Source organism: Equus asinus, chromosome 6, assembly GCF_041296235.1.
Source record: "Equus asinus isolate D_3611 breed Donkey chromosome 6, EquAss-T2T_v2, whole genome shotgun sequence".
NCBI lineage: Eukaryota > Metazoa > Chordata > Mammalia > Perissodactyla > Equidae > Equus > Equus asinus.
The window spans coordinates 30,204,005-30,228,333 of NC_091795.1; the positions used below are offsets into that span (position 1 = coordinate 30,204,005).

At 44.2% G+C, this 24,329-nt stretch overlaps 1 protein-coding gene across 2 annotated transcripts in view; it reads right to left on the minus strand.

Annotated features, from left to right (window-relative positions):
* KCMF1 (potassium channel modulatory factor 1) overlaps positions 1 to 16,699 on the minus strand; it is a 67,564-nt gene extending 50,865 nt beyond the window's left edge. The window contains exon 1 of one of the 2 annotated variants that reach the window (XM_044772756.2): positions 14,288 to 14,446. In XM_044772756.2, the coding sequence (XP_044628691.1) occupies positions 14,288 to 14,303 (16 nt within the window). In that variant the 5' untranslated portion in view covers positions 14,304 to 14,446. Of the gene's footprint in view, positions 1 to 14,287 lie in introns of both variants that reach the window. The other variant, XM_070511880.1, reaches the window with a different exon arrangement.
* Between the last annotated feature and the right edge of the window lie 7,630 nt (positions 16,700 to 24,329).

Below are 24,329 nucleotides of genomic sequence, written 5' to 3' on the forward strand. Positions count from 1 at the left end.
AAGGCCAGACCTCTTCCTCCTGAATTCCAGACCCACATGCTAAGACTGTGCCTGGATTTCCTTACCTGCATGTCCCTTAGGTACCTCAAACCCAACATGCTAAAAATGGAAGTCACTTCTCTTTCTCCTGCTTCTCACCTTCAACCTCAAAGCCTGCTTCTCTGTCCCAGATATGCATCTCAACGAAGGGCACAGCCCAACTAATCAAGCTTTTCAAAACCCTGAGTTTTCCTAGACTTTTTGTTCTTCCAATCCCTATGCCTGATCAATCACCAAATATGTCTCCTGTTTGTGCCCACTACAGCAGTGACCTCACCTTGTCGTACCTTAGCCGACCCACTCCTCCCTGCAAATCCAGACTTCAGAGCACATCTTTCTAAAACACAAACATCGGATCCCTGGATTAAAATTTCCTAAAACCTTACTCCCCGCTGCCCTACCCTCTTGCCAAGCTTCATCTCCTGGCATGAGTCCCTCCCTTTCTGCTCCAGTAATGCTAAATTTCTTATGGTCTCCCTTCAAAGGAAAACTCTTTCTGTTCACGTCTCTCTCCATGGGATACTCTCCCGACACCGCACACCTAGCAATTCAGCAACCACCAGCTCAAACGCATGACTTCTTTTGGGATACCTTCATGAATTTATCTATAAAACTGAGAAGCCTCCCATGTCTATTCTTTCACTCTACGTTGTAAGGATAAATTTGTTATAGTTCTTACTACACTGTACTATAATCACCGGTCTCCTCTTAGAAGACTGCAACTCTCTTTGTTTTTGTCCCCAGTGCCTGACACAATGTTGTATTCAATACATTAAAGGACTGGATTAAAGCAGGGGTCAGCAAACCTTGGCCCCCGGGCCAAATCTGGATCACCCCGTTTTTATACAGCCTGCTAGCTATGAATAGTTTTTATACTTTTAAATGTTTAGAAAAGAAAATTTTAAAAAGAATACTATTCGGTGATGCCTGAAAGTTATATGGAATTCAAATTTCAATGTCCATAAAGATTGACTGCATCATAGCCATGCTCATCTCTTATGTTTAGTCTTATGGCTGCTTTCATACCGCAAGAGCAGAACGGAGCAATTGCAATCGAGACCAGATGACCTACAAAGCCATATTTGCTATCTAGCCCTGTCCAGAAAAAGTTTGCTGACCTCTGAATGAAATATAAATGAACGTGGGCTTTGATTTCTGACAGAACTTGGTTCAAATCCTAGCTTTACCACTTACTATCTGCATGACTTAGGACAAATAACCTAACCTCTCTGAGACTCAATTTCCTAACTTGTAAAACAAGATAACAGATCTTGCTGGGTTGTTTTAAAATTTTACTAAGCCTTTTAATTGAGGTCCCTGCATAGGAATCAGTCTATAAAGTGCCCAGTACAAAGCACAGCTTGATGTTGAGAAGCCAGGCCTAGGTTTGAATTCCAGCTCTATCACAGACTGTGTGACGTTGGGCAATGTATTTAACTTCTCAGTGAATCAATTTCCTCATCTATAAAAATGGGATAATAATATATATCTCACAGGACTGTTGTGAGAATTAAAAGAGTTGATATATGTGAAATGCTGAGCACAGTGCCTGGCAGATAGTAAGTACTCAATAAATATTACTACTAATGTAGCAGATGCTTGGTTAATATTAGTCGTCGCCCCCCCCCCCCCCACCCCACCTCTTCATCTACTCTACCTTCCACCCCTATTCAAAGAAGCCTACATATAAAGAAGTCAATACTTGCAAGACGGGTGGTCAGCAAAGGGTCTTTGTGGCTTCCAAATCACCTCACAATCATAGTTCTCTTAGCTCTGATCCTCCCTTCTCTAGATGCTTTCTTCCTTAGAAATCTAGCCAATGCCCATGCTTCCATGTAGGTGCTATAAAATTCTTATCTCTAGCCAAGATTTCTCCCTCCTGAGCCCCAGTGCAGTATTTCTCAACTCCTGATTTCTACTTAATGTCAAAACCTGAATATTATTCTTTCCCCATCTTTCCTCCATCTCTCCCCTCCTATGTTCTCTATTTACTGGAAGAACCTGCTATTCTTCCAGCAACCTGGCTGGTCGTCCTGAAATGATACTTTAGTCCTTGCTCTCTCACAATGAGACTTTATCTCAAGTCATCTTTTTCCTTTTTGTTCCTACTTCCATTGACTAATTCAGGTCCTCTTAACCTAGCTCATTCTACCAAAAAGCCTCTAACTGGTTTCCCTGCCACATGCACCAATTCATCCCCACACTACACCACACTCATCTTCCTAAAACATAACCACTTTTCATCAAGCCCTTTCTCTACTTAAAACTTTTGGTGCACTACCCCTTCTTCCATCCCATAATCTGCATGGAGAAAGCGTGTGGCAATCAAAATACTTCCCTATCTACCTTGCTGCAATCTTCCTTTCTAATCTTATCTCCCATGACAAAAATACCCTCACCTTACATTTATGCAGCACTTTATCTAACTGAGAAAACATTCTTCTCGCACTGGCATTTCATCTCCACAACAACCCTGGGAGAGGGGCTAGACAGGCATTAGCATCCTCCCTTTACAGAAGAGAAAACAGACTTCTAGCACTGAACAGGAGGTCAGAACAAACGGGTCCTTGTCCACCTCCTCCTCAGAATCTCAGGTAAGTCCATCAATCTAATACCTCACTCCTACCTTGTACATACAGGGATCTTCTGTTCCAGAAACCGGTCTCCTCAGTGTTGTCTGATCCACCTCTCTCCAACACACCTCATGTTTTCTTAGCTTTTTACCTCTTACCATTCTCTTACCTGGTAGACACCCCTATCCTCAACTCTTGTTATGGAAATACAGTAATTATTCAAATCTTGAGTTTAAGTGCCACCTTTTCGGAAAGGCCTTTTCTGACACCCAAAAAACATTCTATTCCACTTGCCAACACTACGGAACTTGCAGTAATCGATTTGCCACTTCTTGCTCCAGTCATATTACAACTGTTTATTTTCCATATTTAGACCTTCCCATGTGGTGCCCCCCTACCCCCCAACAAGAGGAAAAATGATTAGAGTTTCCTATTTACCTCACAGTATCTATTATACTACCTTGTACAAAGGACCCGAAAGTTCTGGATTAGACACCCTAGGCCAGAGTTTTTCAAATAGCAAGCTACAACCCATGAGCAGAATGTGAAATCAATCTAGAAGGTCACAACTAGTATTCCTGTTTTTAATGAAACAGAATAGAAAATAGGATACACCTCCCATGGTAAAGAGGAGTACTCTTTTGCGAAACTCTTATTTCTCTACCTATGTATGTAACCAGTGGATCATCATATCAGATACATTTCTTACTATGTGTTATATTTTTTTGAAGTGTGAAAGCTGCTAATGTAGATGACCCAATTTCTAGGCTTAAGGGTTTTACATTCAAACCAAGGAGATACGTGTTCTCCACCAAACCCCACAGCCTTCAAGAAACATCAGCTAAATAGAACACATAGCTCCACAGGGGCTGAGGAAAACAAAGCTTAAAGTGATGAGCACAGGGGAAAGTTTGTAAAGAAATGTGTCTTACAGATGTTGGAATGTGCTACAACCCTAGGTATTTAGTTTCCAGCCTCTGCCACTTGTTTAGCCAAAAAGACCCCTCTATAGAAAGAAGAAGGGCTTCTAACACCTATTTCCCAAAGCACTCACAGTTAAGCAGTCCTCACTGCAGCCTGCAATACAAGGGATAAGGCGCCCCCAGCTAGGCCAACTGCATTCCCTACCGCTCTCCCCCTCAATCCCTGACCTCAAGCCACAGTGGCCTTGCTGCTGTTCCTGGAACATTCCAAGTTTCAGGGCCTCTGTACTTGCTGTAACCTAAAGGCATATCCTTCCTCCTTTAAATATCCTTCACTTAATTCAGGTTTTTTCTTTTAATGTCCCATCTTCAGAAAGGCCCTCCCTGACCACTGTATCTAAAGTAGGCCCCCACTCTCTAGTCCCTCAACCTGTTGTATGGCTTTTCATAACTGTCACCTCCTAACAGCATTACATATTTATTCTTTTATGGTCTATCCCAGGGATCCACGAACTTTTCCTGTAAAGAGGCAGAGACTGTAAATATTTTCAACTTTCTCTGTCACAACTACTCAACTCTGCCACTGCAGCACAAAAACAGCTTGGACATTACGTAAATGAGCAGATGTGGCTGTGCTCCAATAAAACTTTATTTACAAAAACAGGTAGCAGGCCAAGTTTGGCCCACAGGCAATATACCCCTGGTATATTCCTTCTAATAGAATGTGTATATTCCTAGGGACAGGAATCTTCTCTGTTTTGTTCACCATGGTATCCCTGTGGGCAGAACAGTGCCTGGCCCCAAATACACATTTAATAAATGTGTGCTGAGTAAATAAAAATAAACAATACTAGTCTGGAGAGGGGAGCTACACTCCTCTCCCACCTCCTTAGGTAAGAATAACATGGTGTTCAAGCAGAATGAGCCCAAGGTCAGCAGCTCCATTTCCACTTGGTTAGTATCAAACCATGAAAAGTGGTCCCTCAACCGTTATGTGCCCAGGTCACCAGCAAAAACCATCTCGCACGTAAATGCCTTTGGTCTTAACTGGGTCCAGGTAGGTGGTTGAGCTTATTCAAGCACAGACTGCTGGGTTCCACCCTCAGAAGTTCTGATTCAGTAAGTCTAGGGCAGGGTCCAAGAATCTGCATTTCTAGTAAGTTCCTGGGTGATGCTGATACTGCTGGTTCTGAACCACACTTTGAGAACCATTGGATGAGAGCACTCAAAAGCTATAGTACTAGCTTTTTCATGTTGTTATTTAAAAAAAAATTCCAGATGTTTCAGTGATCTGGCAGGAGGGGGCCTGAAAAAGAACAGAACCATCAAGCTGACTGCTCAGTGAAATTTGCTTCAGTAACATAAAGGTGGAAAAACACGAGGTCTTTAATTTTTAACAGACTATCTTCCAAACACTCTATTTTTACTTGCAAATCTAGTTTTAACTGGCTAAAACAATAAGCCAAACAGGTAAAAGAGAGAAATCACCAGTGGGTGGCTAACCTTGATAGGGGGCTAAGTATTAGCTCTACAATCGGTTTCCTTAAACTACTTTACAGAGGACTCATAACCACCTGCTTTTCTATTGTTAGATGCTAAGAGCCATTTTAAGATGGATACAAAGGTCCAATCTCATTACAATGAAATACACCTACAATAAATTACCAAGCCTAGAGGTCACTTTCTTCAAATAATGAAAGGTCTATCATGACCAGAGAGAACCAACAACGATCCTCTGAATTCACCAGCATAGAACTTGCAATGGACTGGCAACAATTTTTACAAGTTCTACATTTGTCAACGCAGGAGACTTTAAAATAAGTCCCCAAACCCACACCCTGAAACCATTATTTACTCCTCTAACCTGAACAGCCCACAAAGGAATTAGAATTTATATACATTTGTAGCTGTTTATAAAGTCGGTTTCTATTGCAATGGTTATATGTAGCTAAAGTAGGTTAAAAAATAATTTTAAGATGAGAGAGTAAGGTAAAATCTAGGTTCTTAGGAGAGAAATTGAAGAAGCAGAAATCCAGAATGTTAATAACGGACCACTAAGTAGATGGCAATACTGTATCAAAATATACCTACAAAAAGAGACAGCATCTGCTCAAAAGATGAATTAGCAGACTTCCAATGTACAAATCTAAAGATGTTTCTCAGCTAAGATCAAGCATTTTTTTCTCCCCAAATATACATAGTTGTATATTTTAGGTGTGGGTCCTTCTAGTTGTGGCATGTGGGAAGCCACCTCAGCATGGCCTGATGAGTGGTGCCATGTCCATGCCCAGGACCTGAACCAGCGAAACCCTGAACCCCTAAAGTGGAGCCCGCGAACTTAACCACTCAGTCACGGGGCCAGCCCCTAAGATCAAGCATTTTTGATGAAAATTTAGCATCTGGGCCAGCCTGGTGGCACAGTGGTTAAGTTCTCCCATTCCGATTCGGCGGCCCGGGGTTTGCTGGTTTGGATCCTGGGCATGGACCTATGCACTGCTTGTCAAGCTATGCTGTGGCAGGCGTCCCACAAATAAAGTAGAGGAAGATGGGCACAGATGTTAGCTCAGGGCCAGCCTTCCTCAGCAAAAAGAGGAGGATAGGCAGCAGTTGTTAGCTCAGGGCTAATCTTCGTAAAAAAAAAAGAAAAAGAAAAAATAGCATCAGATTGAAAATGTGCTAAGTGTAAAATATACACTAGATTTTTACAACTTTGTAAGAAAAAAGTAAAAATATCTCATTAACAATTTTTATGTTGATTACATATTGAAATGTTATTTGTGATATATTGGGTTAAAGTACTAAATTATTAAAATTAATTCACCTCCTTAATTTTGTTACTGTGGCTACCAGAGAATTTAAAAATTATATGTGGCTTGCATTAGATTTCTATTGGACAATGATGTTCTACCCCAATTCTGCAAGTAGATTTGCTATCTCCTCTTCCTTTCAGTGATTTCTATGAAGCTTGTAGAAAATGATATGGAGCAATGAATGAACATGAAGATATGCAGTATGCCTGACATGGAGTGAAGAGCCTTGATCCTAATATAGGAACGCGACAGGTCAGGTGCTCATCCACTGTCACTTGAGGTTCTAATCACCATTTTTCCTAGAGAAAGAAAGATTAGTCCCATCTTTGCAATCACTATGTATATCCCTATCTATAGCTATACAAGCACACTGCACAGTTTACATTCATTTCAAATTGCAATTAACCATATCAGAATCCCTAGCAGTGTTAATAAGGCTGAACACAAGATCTCTCAGTATAAAAACTGCCTGGTTCCCAGCACCCAACCACCCCTAGCTCCCAGCACGTATTTCATTCTTACAGAAAAGAGACACATCTGTAACAACTCCTTTATATAATCCCTGCCCATTTTACTTCAATGTCCTTAACTCCTAAATTAGCAAGCTTCTCATTTGCTTGCACTGCCAGACCTCTACAACCAAAGAGGACACCAAAGGAGAATACTGGTTGAGGAAGAATAACAGAAGGAAGCAGGGTCTAGTTACTCACCCCAAGAGTTGCTAGATAACTATTAGGACTTCATAAAAAACCATGCTGAATACAAAAATTAAGTGTTTAATCCTTTGAGCTCTTTTCTCTCTAAGCATCAAAAAGATACCTACAAACCTATGAGGAGTAACCTCCTTAAACATACTTTAACATATGCAGATGTGTGTTCAGACTTTCATAGTCTAAGGACAATATTGTTAAGGAAAGTACTGCACTGCTGGGCAGAATTAGAAGTAATTGTGAAACTTAAATGAAAATAAGCTTAAAAAAGAGCAGGGTGCAAATATTGCCAAAACATTAAAATAATTACATGACTTAATTACCCTGTCATAAAAAATAAACTTCAAGGACTAATTCCAGCACACTGGAAAAGAGCCACAGCCTATGCAACAGGAAAGCATTTAGTTCCCAAACATGTGCTTCAAAAACCCACTGATTATTATCATCCTGCAGCAAGGGTCAACAACTTGTGGCAAGCTCTGGAGACGACTGTGAGTGGTACTTGAGTAGGTAGTCCATAAATTTTCACTGAATGAATGATTGAATGAACCAGAAAACTCACACACACAGTGCAATTTATATGCAGAACCCATGGCCACTTAATCTGAAACCAGAGCCAGAAGTAGACAAAACAGCACCCCGAGTCCAGTCCCAGGCCACGCCCCGAGAAGTCAACTCCCCTGTTATTTTCAGTCTGTAGGTTATTCAGCCCCTCTTACTTTTAAGTTCCAAGTCCTCTTTCCCACAATCTCCCTCCCTCTTAACCAGCTCCCCAGATAAAAACAGAGGAGAGCATTTTCCAGGCTCACCATTTTTCAGACAAGTACTGACATCTCCAACAATCAAATGTTCACTGGGCCTCCCAAAGGCCAGACACTATGCTAGTTGGTAGGGTACAAAGGTAAGTGTAACACTATACCTACCCCTCCGGTAGCTTGTGGGGGGAGGCTGACAAGTAAACAATGACAACATAAAAAATGCCTGGAGAACAAGGCAGGAATGCCTCTGGAGGGACCCTTACCTTTGCTGGGTGGGAGAAGAGGGTGAAAGTTTTAAAGGAACAATAAAAGGAAAAAAAAAGTCAAAACCAAAAAATAAATTACAGTCAAATACACTTGTGACTGTTCTAATAGCCAACTCATCAAGTTAGCACTCTAAAGTGACTCTCCTAATGAAAATCCTCTTACTACAGAAAAAGTAGAAGTTCGTGACACTGGCACTGAGTACTAGCAAGAAGGAAAAAACCCCACACAATTTAGCAGGAGATAATGTACAAACCTAATTAGTCACGACATGTCAAGAGGCTTCACCCACTTATTGTCTGTCCCTCCTAACTGAAGGTGACTTGACTAACCCCCTCTTGTGATTTCAGGTGGTTTTTCTAGCAGCACTGATAGATTTGCAGGAATCCATTCATAGTTTCTCCTTGATACCCCTTGTGGCCATTGGCAAAGTCTGCTGGACTGCTGGTTGGCACTGTGGCCATGGAAGAGATAAAGTGACCATGTACATGAACTGGATGGACTCCCACTCTGCTTTGTTATTATTCAGAAAGACAACAACTAAAAATACGATTGACAAACACTGTGGGTGAGCGGAGAGAGAGGTAGTAGGGATGGCACCGTGGAAGCTGCCTAACAAGGCAATTCATCTCTTGCTAGTTTCACAGGACACTGAATTTTCACCTCCTGGTACCAAGCTCTTAGGACATTTCATCAGGCAAGAGAGCTGGTGTTCTGCTTCTGACTCCCTCTGGCTACAGATCATTTCCAAGCTTCATGCCCACCCTGCCTAACTTTCTTCTGCCAACATTCTCCTGGCCTCTGGTCCTTCCCATACCAAGAACACCCTCTCTTTTCTTGACCACTCAACTTCCTTCCTATGAAATCTAGGTAATATGTTCCCTTGGGAAACTGTCTACCTCATCCCATATCTCCAACATGAATCAGGACATGGCTAACATGTAAAACTTACCATATTTAAAAAATGCTCTCATCTGTATACTTCTTAAGGGCTCTTTTCTCAATTTTAAAGAGTAACTTCAGAGACCAAGAAAACTATACTTTATCATTTTAAGGAAATAAAAACATCATGGCTCCTAACACAACACTAAAATTAATACAAAATTAATCTTTTACGAACAAAGATTTTAATTATGCACAGCATGCTACTTTTAACTTTTATGAATATGAAGTGAAGGAAATGTTCCGAGTCCATATTCATGAAAGTAGTCCCACAGAAATATTTACAATGTAATAAAAAACACACTATTTCTAGGATAATCCAATAATACCTTAACCTTCACTAAAAACAACTTTTGGAACCTCCATTGTAACAAAGCAAAACAAAACAAAACAAAACCTCAGCAAATGTATGTGGTAGATGTTATAAAGCTGATGTTTTGAAAATTGTTATGACTCATAAGTGCATGGATTTCTTTTTAAAAATGTTTCAAGCCTAATATGAAAGGATTTGCTTGGGTATTTCTCATCAGAAGTCTCATAAGTTTCTACTGTGAAAAAGTTCTCAATCTTTAAATAAGATTGTTGCTAATATATCTTAAAATTCTAAGACTAAAAGGATTTTTTTCCAAATTGAATTTCCAATTCAAAATGAGAGGAAAGTTATATTTTATTACATTTTAACTTAAACGTGAATGTCAAAATACGGGAAAAATAGGCTTCAAAATCTGCTTTGTATGAAACCATGAAATCAAAGACCCTAGAAATTAAAATATTTACATTCTTATCTATCCTTAATTGAAAGTCAAGGTAAATGTAATTCATGATTTATTGAAATTTAAAAAGTCTTGAGTAAGAATGTCATAATCTTTTAATATATCATAGTTAAAGTAAAATAAACCGTCTGACATGATGGTAAAGATCTTTTCATTGGGAGTCAATTTACTTTGCTACAGGAGGGCAAAAGTCACCACATTAAAATCACACGCTAATTACCAATCCTGGCTTTGCAGTCCCCAAATCCTGAAAACGAAATTATTGTAGTTCACGCAGGGATTATCTGCATGTGTTTTTAGCGTCAGAGAGCATTCTTAGAGAAAATTTACATCTACTAACAAAAGTGGTACCATTTCAAAAAATGGTACAACTTTCAAAAACTGGATTAATGGTCTACTTACTTTTGTACTTTTCATTTTGAAAATAAACAGTATCAGATGCTTCTGAGAATAACATGACAATATGATCTACTGTCCATTTATACACTATCATTTTTACATATAAAAGTCTTCTAAAATATAAATTAGGTAAACATAAAGTAAACATAAGGACTCTTTGAAATTTCAAACAATTTTATCCAAAATCAAGAGTAGCCCACAAAAAAGTTAAGAAGGCACTCCAGAAAAAAAGTGTTAGAAATCACAAAAGATTCCCTCTCTGAAGCTCAGCAAAATTAGGAAGAAAAGAGTTGGTAATTATTTTGTCATCAATTTGTTTATCCCTTCCTTATGGCACGTCTCACATGGTGCTATAGAAGCTACAAGCATCTATGGACACATGCATCTTCCCCCCTAGATTTAAGATGAGGAGCTGTGTCTCATTCATTCATCCCCACATTCCTTGGTTCATAGCAGTGTCTTATACATAGTAGCAAATGAAAAAAAAAAGGTTGAATGATTTAAGGCAATAAATGTATTCCTAACTCCGGGTAATCAATTAGGCTCCAACTTAAGTAAGAACATTCATAATTTCATTTTAGCTAATAAGCACTGAGTAATTTGATATTTTTTTTTAATTTGCAAAGCTATTAAATGGATTTTAAGCTCTGAATAACATACTCATATTTTAAATGTATTTAAAAGAAATTACATAGTGAAACATTACAAACATTTCCTCTTACAAAGTAGAAAATGACTGGTTTCGCTGTGTGCAACACGGTACTAGACGGTGTTGGTATGGTGAACTTAGAGTGGCTGGGCACTAAAGTAAAATGTTTGTTAACATGGCAAGAACACTACAAAGTGAATTAAAAGAAGCCCTAGAATTCTGGCTGGAAATTCATAATGGGCAAGCAGGAAAGTACAGTCGCTCAAGTCAGAGTCTGGGAAGGTGGCAGCCTGTCTCCCATCCTTGAGAAACAGTTACTTCTATCCCAATCTACATGGTGCAGCTGTGTAAACTGAGGTACGGAACTGGTTTAGTCCATGGACTTACTCCTCATTACCCAAAGGAAATGATGGAATGAATACCAAGCAGACTGGGCCCCTTCGGGACTCCCAACAATTCCAGTTTCATCAGCTCTCTAAAGCTCTACTTTAGAGCAGAAGTGGCCAAATTATAACCCACGGGCCGAATTCGGCCACCTTCTGTGTTTGTACAGCCTGCAAGCTAAGAATGGTTTTTACATTTTTAAATAGTAAAATGAAGAGTCATATTTCATGACACATGAAAATTATATGAAATTCAAATGTCAGCATCCATAAATAAAGTTTTAATTGGAACACTGCCCTTCTCATTCATTTACAGGTTGTCTATAGCTGCTTTTGCACTACAATGGCAGAGATGACAGAGACCTTGCGGCTCACCAAGCCTACAATATTTACCAGCTGGACTTTTTCAGAAAAAGGATGCTGATCCTCTGGGCTACAGTATTTCTCCATGCTCCTGGTTGCATGTCCTCTCTCAGAGGTAGTCCACTGCTTCACAAGGCAGAGACTCTAAGCTCGACACATGTCCATCTTGGAGCTGTATTGTCCAAAGTTACATCATTACATATAATATAGGGCAACTCATTAAAGTGGGCACAAAGACAAAGTAACAAATCACACCCATACAGAAGGCACTGAAAAGGAAGCACAATTCAAGTACAAAATTACAGGCAGCACAGTTCAGATCTTTTAACCAGACTACTACATCCAATTCCGGGTCACACTACGGAAAGGAAACAAGAACCAGAGAGAAGCTGGAGATGGACAGATGATTAACAGAACTCAAAATCAAGTCACTAAAGAAATGCCAAAAGAAATGGGATTAGTTGGCCCAAAGAAGAGAATGGTGAGAAAAGAATCATAACAGTGAGGATGTCAAATTCTACATTTGTTGATAGGTTAAATTCCTACTGACAAAATAATGGCAGCCTGAACTAATATTCCATAAAACGTACATCTAATGAAATAAATGTGATTGTGGAGACTTCCATTCCTGTCTTGGACCACGAACTAGACCCTCAAAAGATAATCACTTGTCAAATATGGTACTATAAACCTTCAACTGGGGGATTATAGGAATGTTCCTTTTTCAGAAACATCTGGCATTATGTAAGTTACCAGAAAAGGTGTGCTATTAATGTGCTGAGGTTCAGTGATATTCAAGTAACGAAAAGGTAATGGAAATTTCACAACCACATGCCTTTCTACAGGACCAAATAGGGCAAAATGGGCTTAAATTACAGAATTTGTGTTACATTCAAGAATGTTGGCACTGTGGGATTTTAATTACTGTAAAAGATTACTGAGGTTAAAGGAATCTTCCCAGGACACCATTCAATTAGAATACTCAGTCAGAAACTATCTGGATGTTTTCTTGAAGCATGGAGAATGGGTCTCAAACACACTTCTTCCATTGCTATGATTCTGTAATTTTAACTCTCCCAGTTCTTAGATGAGTAAGAGAGCCTGCAGCCATTGCTCACTTTCGTTTTGTCTTCAAGGTGGTCAATGTGCACACAACTACAATCTAAGATAAACTTTAATATCCCAAATTAAAATTTGATTGTAACTTTAATTACAACTTTTTAAATTACAGAGATAAAAAAATGGGAAAACAGGCATAGCTTCCATTTTTTATGAGCCTAAGTACCTTATTACTTCAAAATGTCCAACACTTGTACACAGTAAGAGAACAAAATAAAGTATATTTCCTATTAGGTTTGTGAATCCTTGAACACAAAATGTTCTTTGAGTCAATCTCAACATTGCAATTATTAATGCTAATTCTGAAACTTGCTCTAAATATGCTTTTAATCAATCTGAGTTTTTCAACCTCGAAACTCTAAGATCTGTATTTCCCTAAGAATACCCTTCCAACGGTGTGAAGCACACACTAATCTGACTCACTAAACTTTCTTCACTCCTGCATCACCCATACAAGGCTTTAAAATTACGAGTGCACAATACTTTCAAGCCACTTCTACAATCTTGCCTTAACCTTACCAGGTTAAACTTTTTGCCAAGTCTCTTAATACTTTTTATTTAAGGACGTGTGGTAGTGAAACAAAGAAGACACAACCCACCTCCCCCTTTTCTAAACCATATGGCAGTAAACTGAAGTTAACTTATGTTTCTACCAGCTCAATGCCTATACATAGGCCCTAAACATTTTTCCCTTTGTGCCCCGGGATTGGGCTAGAGCTGTCTGCTTATTTGCAACTGTACCCCAATCATGTTTCTAAATCGCAAAACAATGTCCAAAACGCCCCCTGATCATTAACAGACCTCGCCGCGGTCATTTACCAATACCCGGTTTAGGGAGGTAGTGCACGCAGGTCGAGGGGCCCGCGGCCGGCCGGTCGGCAGCGAGTCCCGCTCCCACCGGGTGACCGAGCAGGGAGTTTGCTCGCCGCGGCCGGGCCGGATCCGCCCCGGGAACTTGGTTACCCGAGCCCAGGGCCGCGCCGAGGCCTAGCCGCGAGGCCAGGGCGGGCTCCGGGCGGCGGGGGCTTCCCGTTCCCCCGCCGCAGAGCATTCCCGCCCGCCCCGCGGTCGCCCGCAGGCAGGGGCACCAGCCGTCGTCTCCCGGCGACCGGACGCGCCCGCCGGGTCCCGGGCCGGCTCCTCTGTCTCCTGCCGCCGCCAGCGGCCCCGCTCGGCGGCCGCGCCGGGCCCTTCCGGGGCGGTAGGAGCGCTAGGCCGCGCCGGGGCCCGCGGCTCCGGGGCCGGCCAGGCGGGCCACGGCGTCCAGTATCAGTCCCGAGGGCCGAGCTCCCGCCGGTAACGGGCCCCGCCGCCTCCCCTCCCCCTCCCCATGACAGTGCAAACCCTCCGGCCGGCCCGGCCGCCCCGCCTCCGGCACCAGGCCCAGCTCAGGGCCGCGGCCGTGGCGGCGGCGGCGCCGCGGCTCTCCGCCCTCGCTCGCTCGCTCTCGGGCCCGGCGCCTCGGGCCGGGCTTGGGCTTGGCGAAGTCGCCGCCGCTTCCCGGCCGCCCTCCGCGGCGCCTGGCCCGGGCGGGGTAGGCCGAGGCCCGGGCGGAGGGGGTGGGGGCGGGGGCTCCTCTCACCTTCATGTCGGGACATCCTAGTTCAGACGGTGGCGGCGCGGCCCCTCCCGGGCTCCGGCTGCAGTGTCCCCCGCGGGGTCCCGGCGCTGCCCGCGCCGGCCGGCCGACTCCCACTCGACTCCCGGGCTCGGCCGCGGGGGCGGGGTGGGCAGGGGAGCGCTCCCGCGGCGGCGGCGGCGGCGGCGGCGGGGAGGCGGCGCGGGGCGGGAATGGGGCCGGGCCTGGCCGGGGCTGAGCTCCTCCAGGAGGCGGGTCCGACGCCGCCGCTCCGCCGGCGCCCGCCGTGACTCGGTCACTCTCGGGCCCGCCGGCTCCCGGCTGCGGCGCCGCGCTCCGCAAATCCCGCTCCTCCCCTCCCCCGGCCCACCCCCCGCCCCTCTCCCCCGGCTCCCGGCCGCCGCCTCCTCCTCCTCCTCTTCCTCCTCCTCCGCCTCCTTCCGCCGCCCGCACGCCGGCCCCGCCTCTCGCCGCCCGCGCCAGGCCCAGCCGCCCGGAGGCCCCGCGGCCGGCGGGCGCGGCGGGGGCGGCGCGGCAGCGGCGGCTGCTTGGGGCGCGGCGCCTGCCCGCGCTCGCCTGCAGGCCGCGGTCGGGGTCCGAGCTCGGGCTCGGCCTGGCCGTCGCCGCGCCGCGCGTAGGGAGGAAGAGGAAATGCCCGGCCGCCCGCGCCCGCTGCGCTCCCGGCCGGCCGGCCCGCGTGGCCGACCCCCGCCCCGTCTGCGGCCCGCCGGCGCCCGCGCTGTAGGCGTCCCCGCCGCTGGGCTGGGCTGGGCTGGGCTGGGCTGGGCTGACCGCGGGCGCCGGGGGCCGCTCGGGGGCACCCGCCCTCGCGCGCATGGCCGCCGGCCGACGCGGGGCAGCGAGCGGCCGCCCCGACCCCGAGGAGAGGCCGCAGAGCGCCCGGGACTTGTGTTTGTGTTTCTTTTTGAAGCCGGCAACCCTGAAGGGACGGGCGGCTGGCCTCCGGTGGTCGCCGGGTGTGGCCCGGCCGGGTGGCGGGCGGTCGGGAGAGGGCGTCGGCGCGGGAGGGCAGCCGGGAGGCGGCGGCGCTCGGCCCCCGGGCCCCCGGCCGGCTCCCCGGGCCCCCTCTCCTGAAGCTCCGCTCCGCCGGCTCGGTGTCCGGCGGGACCCGCGCGGAGTTTGTCCCAGCGCCTTGGCTCCCCGGATTGCACTGCTCTCAAGACTGTTGGGTGGGGGGGGTGGCATGTATGTGTGTGTGCCTTTTCTTCCTGCTCGTGAACTTCTTTTCTGTTTTCACCTATCTTTTACATTTTTACCCTCTTCCTCGTTAACTTTGTTTTCAGGCATTATTAATTCAACAGATATTTATTTGTTGAACAGCCCCTTACCAGGGTCAGTGGGTAGCGTGGTTTGGTGGAAATAGATCGCGCTTTGGACTCAAGACAGATCTGCCATGGGGTTATGGTTCTGATAGCCTCTGTGTGATTTGGACAAGTTATTTAACCTTTCTTTGTCTTGGTTTTGGTTGTCATTTTTCTATATTTGAAGTTGATTTTTTTTTTTTTTTTTTTTTTTTTGTGTAAAATAGAATGGTGTCCCTAAGCCAAGTCTAGTGAAATTGGATTCCAAGGTGCTGCTTGCTTTGGGGTTACTCTTGATCCTGTCCGCCATTACCAGCTGTGTGACCTGGGGTAACTGACAGCCTCCCTGTGCCTTGACTACTCCATCTTCAAAATGAGTGTGATTACAGATGATAATAACATTGTTAATAATGACAATACTAACAGGCAGATAGGTGTTTAGAGGCTTAAGGGCAAAAACGTATATGAAATATCTAGCACAGGAAACGGTGAAAACAGTTTGTTACCATATTTCAAGAAATAATGATTTTAAGACGCTTCCTGACTTCAAAGATATTAAAAAACTCATCTTAAAGTAGAGGAAATAGCTATTCGGTCACTCAGGTCTCCCCAAGGGCTGTATATACTAGTAACTAGTGATAAACTAGATGTCAGCCAAACTAAGGTTTAAACAAACTGGGATTTAAATGAAGACTTTGTCACCAGGAGTATTTCCATTGCATGTGTGGAGATTTTGTCTAAATTCAATCCTGCACAGCTGTTGAAGAAAGAGGTCCATTCTGGGCCCTAATTGGGGTTTGGTGGAGTAGAGAGAACCGGACTTCGAACAAGGCTGCTAACATTTACTGAATGCTCTCCTGTGCCCACACCTTTCTAAGCATTCTAAAGCATTGGTGTGTGTGATCCTGGGTACCAAACCCTTAGGAGCCTTGATTTCTTGAGCTGTAAAAGTGAAGACAACACCCCACAGTCTTGTGATGAGTAAATGATGTCTGTAAATATATTAAGTTACAGAGATTAAGGCATTATCAATAATACAGTCAGATAAAATGCTAGAGCAGGTAGGAAGCTGACAAAAATACTGAACTCTAGGAATAAGAACAAGTGTAGAAGTTGAGTTTGTTTTGGTTTGGGGAGTTGTTAGCTAATCCTGTTAAGGAGAGCAAACGTAACTCTCAACATCAAGGAAATATCAGATCTTTGACAATTATTTCCTTGTTTTCAATCAGGCAAAAGTAAGAAAATGAAGAAAGTGACTAAGAATATTTTTTTCCCTGTTTGAATAAGAGTAAGCAGGAATATTACGGTTATTTGGGGTTTTCATGACTGGAGGAAGCATATCTTCAATTCAATTAGAGGTTAGGCCCTTCAGTCTAAAACAACCTGCTTGCTGGCCTACCGTTTGAGAGATTGCACTTCCGAAAACAGGGTTAATTTAACTGCTCATACCAAATTGTCCATACAATGATTTCTATTCTCCAGAAATACTTCCTCCAGTCCTTTCCTCACCCTGCACCTCTTTGAGCTCTCGTTTCTTCTGTGTTCTTGCCTCACCAACCCATTGTCCATACTGTGGTCCAATTATGTTCCTTAAAACAAGCTAATGCCTGTAAACACTAGTGAAATTTGAATAAGCTCTGAAGCTAGTTAACTTGTATGTCAGTTTCCTGGCTTTGATATTTTTGTATAGTTTTGTAAGATATTACCATTGGAGGGAGCTGGGAGAAATGTACATGGGCCCTCTCTGCAACTTCCTATGAGTATAATTGTTTCAAAGTGAAAAACTATAGGGACAGAAATCAGATCAATAGTTGCTTGCAGCTGAGGGAGTGGAGTATGGGGATTGACTACAAAGAACTTTCTGAGGTGATGAGAATATATTTTTTTTTTTTTCTTCGTCAGGAAGATTGGCCCGGAGCTAACATTTGTTGCCAATCTTCCTCCTCTTTTTTCTTTCTCCCCACTGCCTCAGTACCTAGTTGTATATCCTAGTTGTAGGTCATTCTAGTTCTTCTGTGTGACATGCCACCACAGCACAGCTGATGAATGGTGCACAGGCCCACACCCACGATCCCAACCGGGGAACCCTGGGCTGCTGAAGCAGAGCTTGCAAACTTAACCACTGGGCCACGGGACCAGCCCCTTCTATGTCTTGATTGTGGTGCTGTTTACTGTATACCTAAAATGGTAAATTTTACTTCTATGTAAATTATACCTCAATAGACTTGACTTAAAAAAAGAAAAGGAAGCTCTTGTCACCCCAGCCTCCTCTGGTCTAGAGGGTGAAATTTCACTTTTCACATAAGGCCCAACAATCTTTTCCAGCATAATGGCTTTTTCTTCCTCAGCCAGTGTACCCTTTGCTTTCTTGTACTATATTGATTCCTACCTCTGGGCTTTTGCACATGCTGTTCCCTTTGTTTACAGGGAACACAGGAAATTCAAGCCCAAACTCAAATTCCCTGTACTGTGTCAAGCCTTCGTCGCCTCAGGCACGCCACTGACTTCCTCCTCTGTGCTCACTTAGTCTGTGCTGTAATCTTTAAGGAGTTTTCATCTCTTCCTCAGCCAAACCCCTCCACGGCAGGCACTACATGATCCATTTCTATTTCTGGGATCCAGTAGTGTTGAATAAGTGAATAAATGATTTACAGCTGGAGGAAAGCTTAAAGTAATCATTCTCAAAATGTAGTCCAGGGTCCTCTGGACGCTTTCAGAAGGTCAGTGAGGTGCTTGGGTTTTTTTACATATTTCATACAGCACATCTCAGTAGACTGAATGTAGAAGCAGATAAGAGAATCCAGCTGTCTACAATTAAGCCAGTCATTAAAGGTATTTGCAAAAGTAAAACAAACATACACTTCCAAATTTTTTTTGTTTTTAAAAATACATTTTCCTTAAAAATATTTAAGTTCCTAGGAAATGGGTTTATTTAAAAAGATTTTTCTCAGTTTTAATTTCTAATATAAAAAGCATCAGGGGCTGGCCCCGTGGCTGAGTGGTCAAGTTCCGCTTTGGCGGCCCAGGGTTTCCCCAGTTGGGATCCTGAACACGGACATGGGACTGCTCATCAGGCCACATTGAGTCGGCGTCCCACATGCCACAACTAGAAGGACCCACAACTAGAATATACGACTATGTACTGGGGGGATTTGGGGAGAAAGAAGCAGGAAAAAAAGATCAATAGATACTATACACGCTAGAAAAAGGTCCTTCAATAATTTTTAGGAGGGGCCGACCCCATGGCCGAGTGGTTAAGTTTGCGCACAGGCGGCCCAGTGTTTCGTAGGCTCGAATCCTGGGCGCAGACATGGTACCACTCATCAAGCCACACTGAGGCCGCGTCCCACATGCCACAACTAGGAGGACCCACAACTAAGAATATACAACTATGTACTGGGGGGCTTTGGGGAGAAAAAGGAAAAAAATAAAATCTTTAAAAAAATAATTTAAAAAAGAAAAAATAATAATTTTTAGGAGTGTAAAGGGATTCTGAGAACAAAAAGGTTGAGAAGCTCTGCCTTAGAGACTGCTGGAACCCCCTCGTTGTTCACATGAGAAATGAAAATGCTGCTGACATGTGAGTAGCGCTCAGGTCTGTCGTAGGCCTTGTTATAAGCGCTTTACTGGTGGATGCTATCATATCTTCATTTTACTCAGAAGGCAAGCGAGGCACGGAGAAGGTAATTGACTTGGCCACATAACTAGTCACTGGTAGAGCCAGGATTTGAGCCCCCGTGTGTTCCAGCGGCTCTGCTGCTAACCACTGTTTTGTGCTACCTCCCTGGAGGCCTAGAAAGGGCCAGAAAGGCTCGTGCTATCTGGGTACCTGACTCCTCTCTATTCTCTCCACCAATCTCAGTCACTATGCAAGAGTCACTGAGGCCTTGAACTTGCTTTACAGTTTTCATTTCAAATTCTGGCACCCTGAGTATTTTCAAGCATGGCTTTGCAATGCCTTGATTTCTTCAGCTCTAACCACGTGTGCCTGCACTTCACTCACCCGCTCCCTTCTCGTGACCGCACCCAGAGCTCTAATACACGACTTCCTGTTTTATGGTAACTTCCAATTTTTCCGGTTTTCTTACTCTACCATTAACTCTGTTTTACTTCTTCGGGACCCCAATCCCTTGATCTTTCCACTTAGCATTTTGGGGTTTTTTTGACCCCATTCTCTGCCAGACCCAGTGGGTGCCCTGTGGTCAGCTTAAATTCTTCTCATTCATAGCCTTCAACTCTTTAGACCCCTTATTCTCAAGCTGTACCAACTCTACAAACTTCTAACCGTCAATCAGTTGCATGACTCAATTTTCCCCCACCTATATCTGCTTGGGGTGCAGAACACAGTGTGTAGAAATGATGGAAATGTACAAAACCTAGTGGGTCCAACTGTAATTGAACCTCAGTACCTTGTCTTTGATCAGCACCCTCTGCCACTCTCAGATTATTATAAACCCTCACCTCTTGGCTTCCACTGCTTACTCAGCCACGTCCCCAGGAGAGAACCTCACCTTCTAATTCACAGGGAGAGTAAAGTTTAAAAAGCAAGAACTTCTCCCCCTTCCCGCTATGAGCCTCCAAAGGAATCTGCCTGTGTACCCTGCTGCCTCGTGCCCTCCCTCCCATCCCAGAAGAACTGAGATGTCCTTTTCAATCCTCCCTCTGCTTGTGATCCCCCTTCATCCCATCCTGGATCACGCTTCTTCATCACCCCGTTCACATCTCTGCTTCCAACCGCTCAGCCTGTACTGGTTCATTTCCCTTGACCGAAAAACACTCCTTCTACTGTACACTCCTTCTGGTTACTGCTCTGTTGTTTCTTTTCATAGTCAAGCTTCTTGAAGTGCCCCTCCTATGTCTGTGCTCTTCCTGTATCCCCTATAGGGTTGAGCAGAGTGACATCAACCTAGTCAGTCACCCAAAATGAAATCTGACACTCATCTTAGAAGCTCCTCCCATTTATCACCTGTGGCCAGTCAGTCACCAATGGATTTTGCCCCTTAGACATCGACCAGGTTCACCCCGTTCTCTCCATTCCCGTGGCCACCAAACCAGTCCAGGCCATCCTCACTACCAATTATACCCCCTTCCGTTGTCCTTCGTACCGCTTCCAGTTAGCTTTTTTTCTTTTTTGACTAAATTTTTAAAACCATAAAAGTAATACATGCTCATTGGAGAAATTTTGGAAAATACAGAAAAGCATAAAGAAAAAAAAGTCACTTACAACCTTACCACCCAGAGATGAACATTGTTAAATTTTGATGTTTCCTTCCTAGAGCTTTTGTTCAGAGTCGCAGACTGGATCGTATTATTCCACCACTTAAAGCCCTTTGATGGCTCAACTTCAATGCTCCACTCATATGCCTACCCAGGTTTAAAGTCCTTGAAGGGTCTGCCTCCATTTAGTCCTCCAGCTTGTCTTCTGCCACCTACCATGTGGTCAGTATCAGATGGGCTGCCCTGGCTGCCGTGTGGTCTCCTTTCTTACCTGCCTCAGGGCCTTTGCATTTGATTCTCTGGAATGTCTGCCTGATTCTTCATATAACAAGCTTCACTTAAGGTCGTGTCCTTGGAGAAGCCTTACCTGACCACTCTAATATAAGGCCCTCCCGCCACTGATTTTTTTTTGAAATCCTGTTTATTTTTTTAATATTTATTCTCGTGAATTGTTAAAACCATTGCAAAGCAGGATCCCAAGAGCCATAGACTTTTGCCCATTCTGTGACACAGCAATCCCACTTCAATTCATTTAGTCTCTTTAAATCAGGATTGATACGTGCAAAGAGTTTAGATACAAGGATGTTTATCACAATGTTCTTTTTAATATTTAAAATTGAAGACAACCTAAATAAATGTGGCTTATTCAAACCCAAAGCAGCTAGAAATATATTTGTAGCAGGTTTTCGCTAAAAAAGCAGATTTCAAATATATTCTGATCCTTGGGGCCGGCTCAGTTGTATAGTGCTTAAGCTCGCACATTCTGCTTTGGCGGCCTGGGGTTCGCTGGTTCGGATCCTGGACACAGACCTAGCACCACTCATCAGGCCATGCTGTGGTGGCGTCCCATGAAGAAGAACTAGAATGATTTACAACTATGTACTGGGGCTTTGGGGAGAAAAAAGAGGAAGATTGGGAACAGATGTTAGCTCAGGCCCACTCAAAAAACCCCTCAAAAGACAGATTCTTAAAGAAAACAACCCCAGATTCTGGTCCTTTTCTAAATGATGTATATTCAGCATGATACCGTTTTTGTTTTTTAATAAAGCAAACACGTAAATTGAAGACTGGATGGGTATCAGACTACGCAAGGTGAATAAAGATATGGACAATTTATGTTATTTGTTCAATTTATACATATTTATTGAGCGTCTTCTGTGTGTACCAAGGACACGAGGATGAAAAAAAGCCATGCCCTCATCCTCGAGGTGTTTACATTCTGGTGACAAAATTTATTGAGTCACCTTTCTGATAAGTTTTGAGAGTGTCCTGTGAGCTTATGATGTCGATGTGAAGGGCCTTTTCCCCTTAGTTTTGAAATTTTTTCTATAATGAGCATGTCCTAGTTTCATAGCCCTTTTGTTCTTTTCTTTTTTCTTTCTTTTACGTTTAAAGAAGCTTGGCATTGAAGTAAATGGGAACTAGCTCGCGGTGACAGAAGCTGATAAGTGAGGGGACCCAGAGTGAAGGGAGCCATTCTGATCATTTGGGGAATGGGAGAGACTCCAGTGTGTTTAGAGGCTTCAAGGAAGGTGTGTGTGTGTCTGTCTGTCTGTCTGTGTCTGTGTTCACTGGGGGCAGAGGGCAGGATGGAAGGGTGAGGAGGAGCCCAGATGAGGTTAACTTTCACCAGGAGACGAAACACCTCATTCTCTCCTGACAGTCATCCATGGAGAGAAAGTTGTCGGTCTGGGTAGAGCAGGAAGCTGTGGCAGTTCTGCCTAATGGCCTTCATTTTCTCAAGGTCGAAGGTAATGTCATGCTATTTTGTGCCTCTGTGCCTGATAAGGTTTCTACTCCTCCCTCCTTTAAAACTCAGCTGTAGGGGCCAGCCCTGTGGCTGAGTTCTCGCACTCTGCTTTGGTGGCCCAGAGTTTCAACGGTTTGGATCCATGGCACCTCTCATCAGGCCATGCTGAGGCGGCGTCCCACATGGTGCAACCACAGGCACTCACAACTAGAATATACGACACTGAACTGGGGAGCTTTGGGGAGAATAATAATTAAAAAAAAGATTGGGAACAGTTGTTAGCTCAGGTGCCAATCTTGAAAAAAAAAATCAGCTGTAGACCCTGCCTTTATGAGCCATTTCCTGACCTCTTCAAGTGTGCTGGTGCCATTTCCAGTAGAATCACCTTGGAGGGGGGTTGGGGGGGGGGGCGCTTGTTAAACCTTCAGAATCCCTGAACACACGCTCAGTGTTACTGAATTAGAATTTCTGAGGAGTGGGGCCTGCGTTTGATCTGCCTTTGAAAGAACACCCATGGGGATCCTGATGGTGCAATAAATTGGAGCACCACCCTACCAAGTGTTCCCAATTCATTTTTCAATTCTTCATGATTGCAATTAAACTATTCCCTTCCCCCACCTGCTGCCCTTGGGAGGGAGCGTCTCTTCGTTTGTGCCCTTCAAGCACAGCCCTGCACTTGGCTATCACAGTGGGTGCTTATTTATGAAATGAATGATGTGTCCCAAACTGGAAACCAGATGATCTGATCCCCAGATCCACAATGTTCCCTATCACATCATGTTTTATCTCCATAAGCCTCTAAATTCTTCATGAAAGCATTTCCTGCTTCAACTATGCCTAAAAATCATAGGCCAACTATAAAAACCTCACAAACGCACAGAGAAAGATCCTTGGAAGAATGGGACTTATGGAGGACCAGTTAGTTGCTCTAAGGGAAGTCAGAAAATGAGGCCCTTTGAAAGTGATGTGAGGAGAATCAACACAAAATGGATGAACGCGCCCCTGCAGCCGGTGTTGATTCTAGGTATGTTACCCAGGTCTCCCCTAGACCCATCAAGAAGTTAGAACATGCTCTGGAAAAGAGCCCCAGAATGTACCAGTTAATAAGGTGGGAGATAATGAGTCATCACAGAAGGCTTGTGTGTGGCTTGCATAGAGATAGACAGTGTATCTCCCACACTTTTCAAGGCTGAAGATGCTCTGAGACTATTGGCTAGTGCTGTTGATTTAGAGAGAACTAGTTCAAAAGATTGCCAGTTCATCTTAGGAGAAATGGGTATATCTCCTAAGAACAGCTAATCCCCTTTCTTTAGTCAAAGTCTTTATTGAGCACCTCCCATGGCCCAGGGGCTCCCCTAGGGGCTGGAGAGGTGACAGTGGGCGAAACAGGCTCAGGACCTGCCCTTGAGGAGTCATGGTATTGTTCTCGCTCACTCCTCCAATGCCCAGCCTGAATCTGGTAGGCTTTGTGGGTTTGCCTGGCAAAGCATAGGACCCTGAGCAAATGACCAGAGCCTGTTATTTTGCTAGTTAGGTCTCTTGTTCTCACCCTAGTAACATTCTAGTTTCGAGTCACTTATGACTTGGGTGAGTGTGAAACAGTCATTAAAAAACAAAATTCAACTGAGTAAATTTTAAAGATCTTGCAGGCTTCGTTCAATGATTCTTGAATTGGGCAGCATCCAATCCAGCAGATAGAAAGGAGCTCTGAGGAGCTGTACAAAATGAAAGACTTACAGGCAGAAAGGAGCCAGAA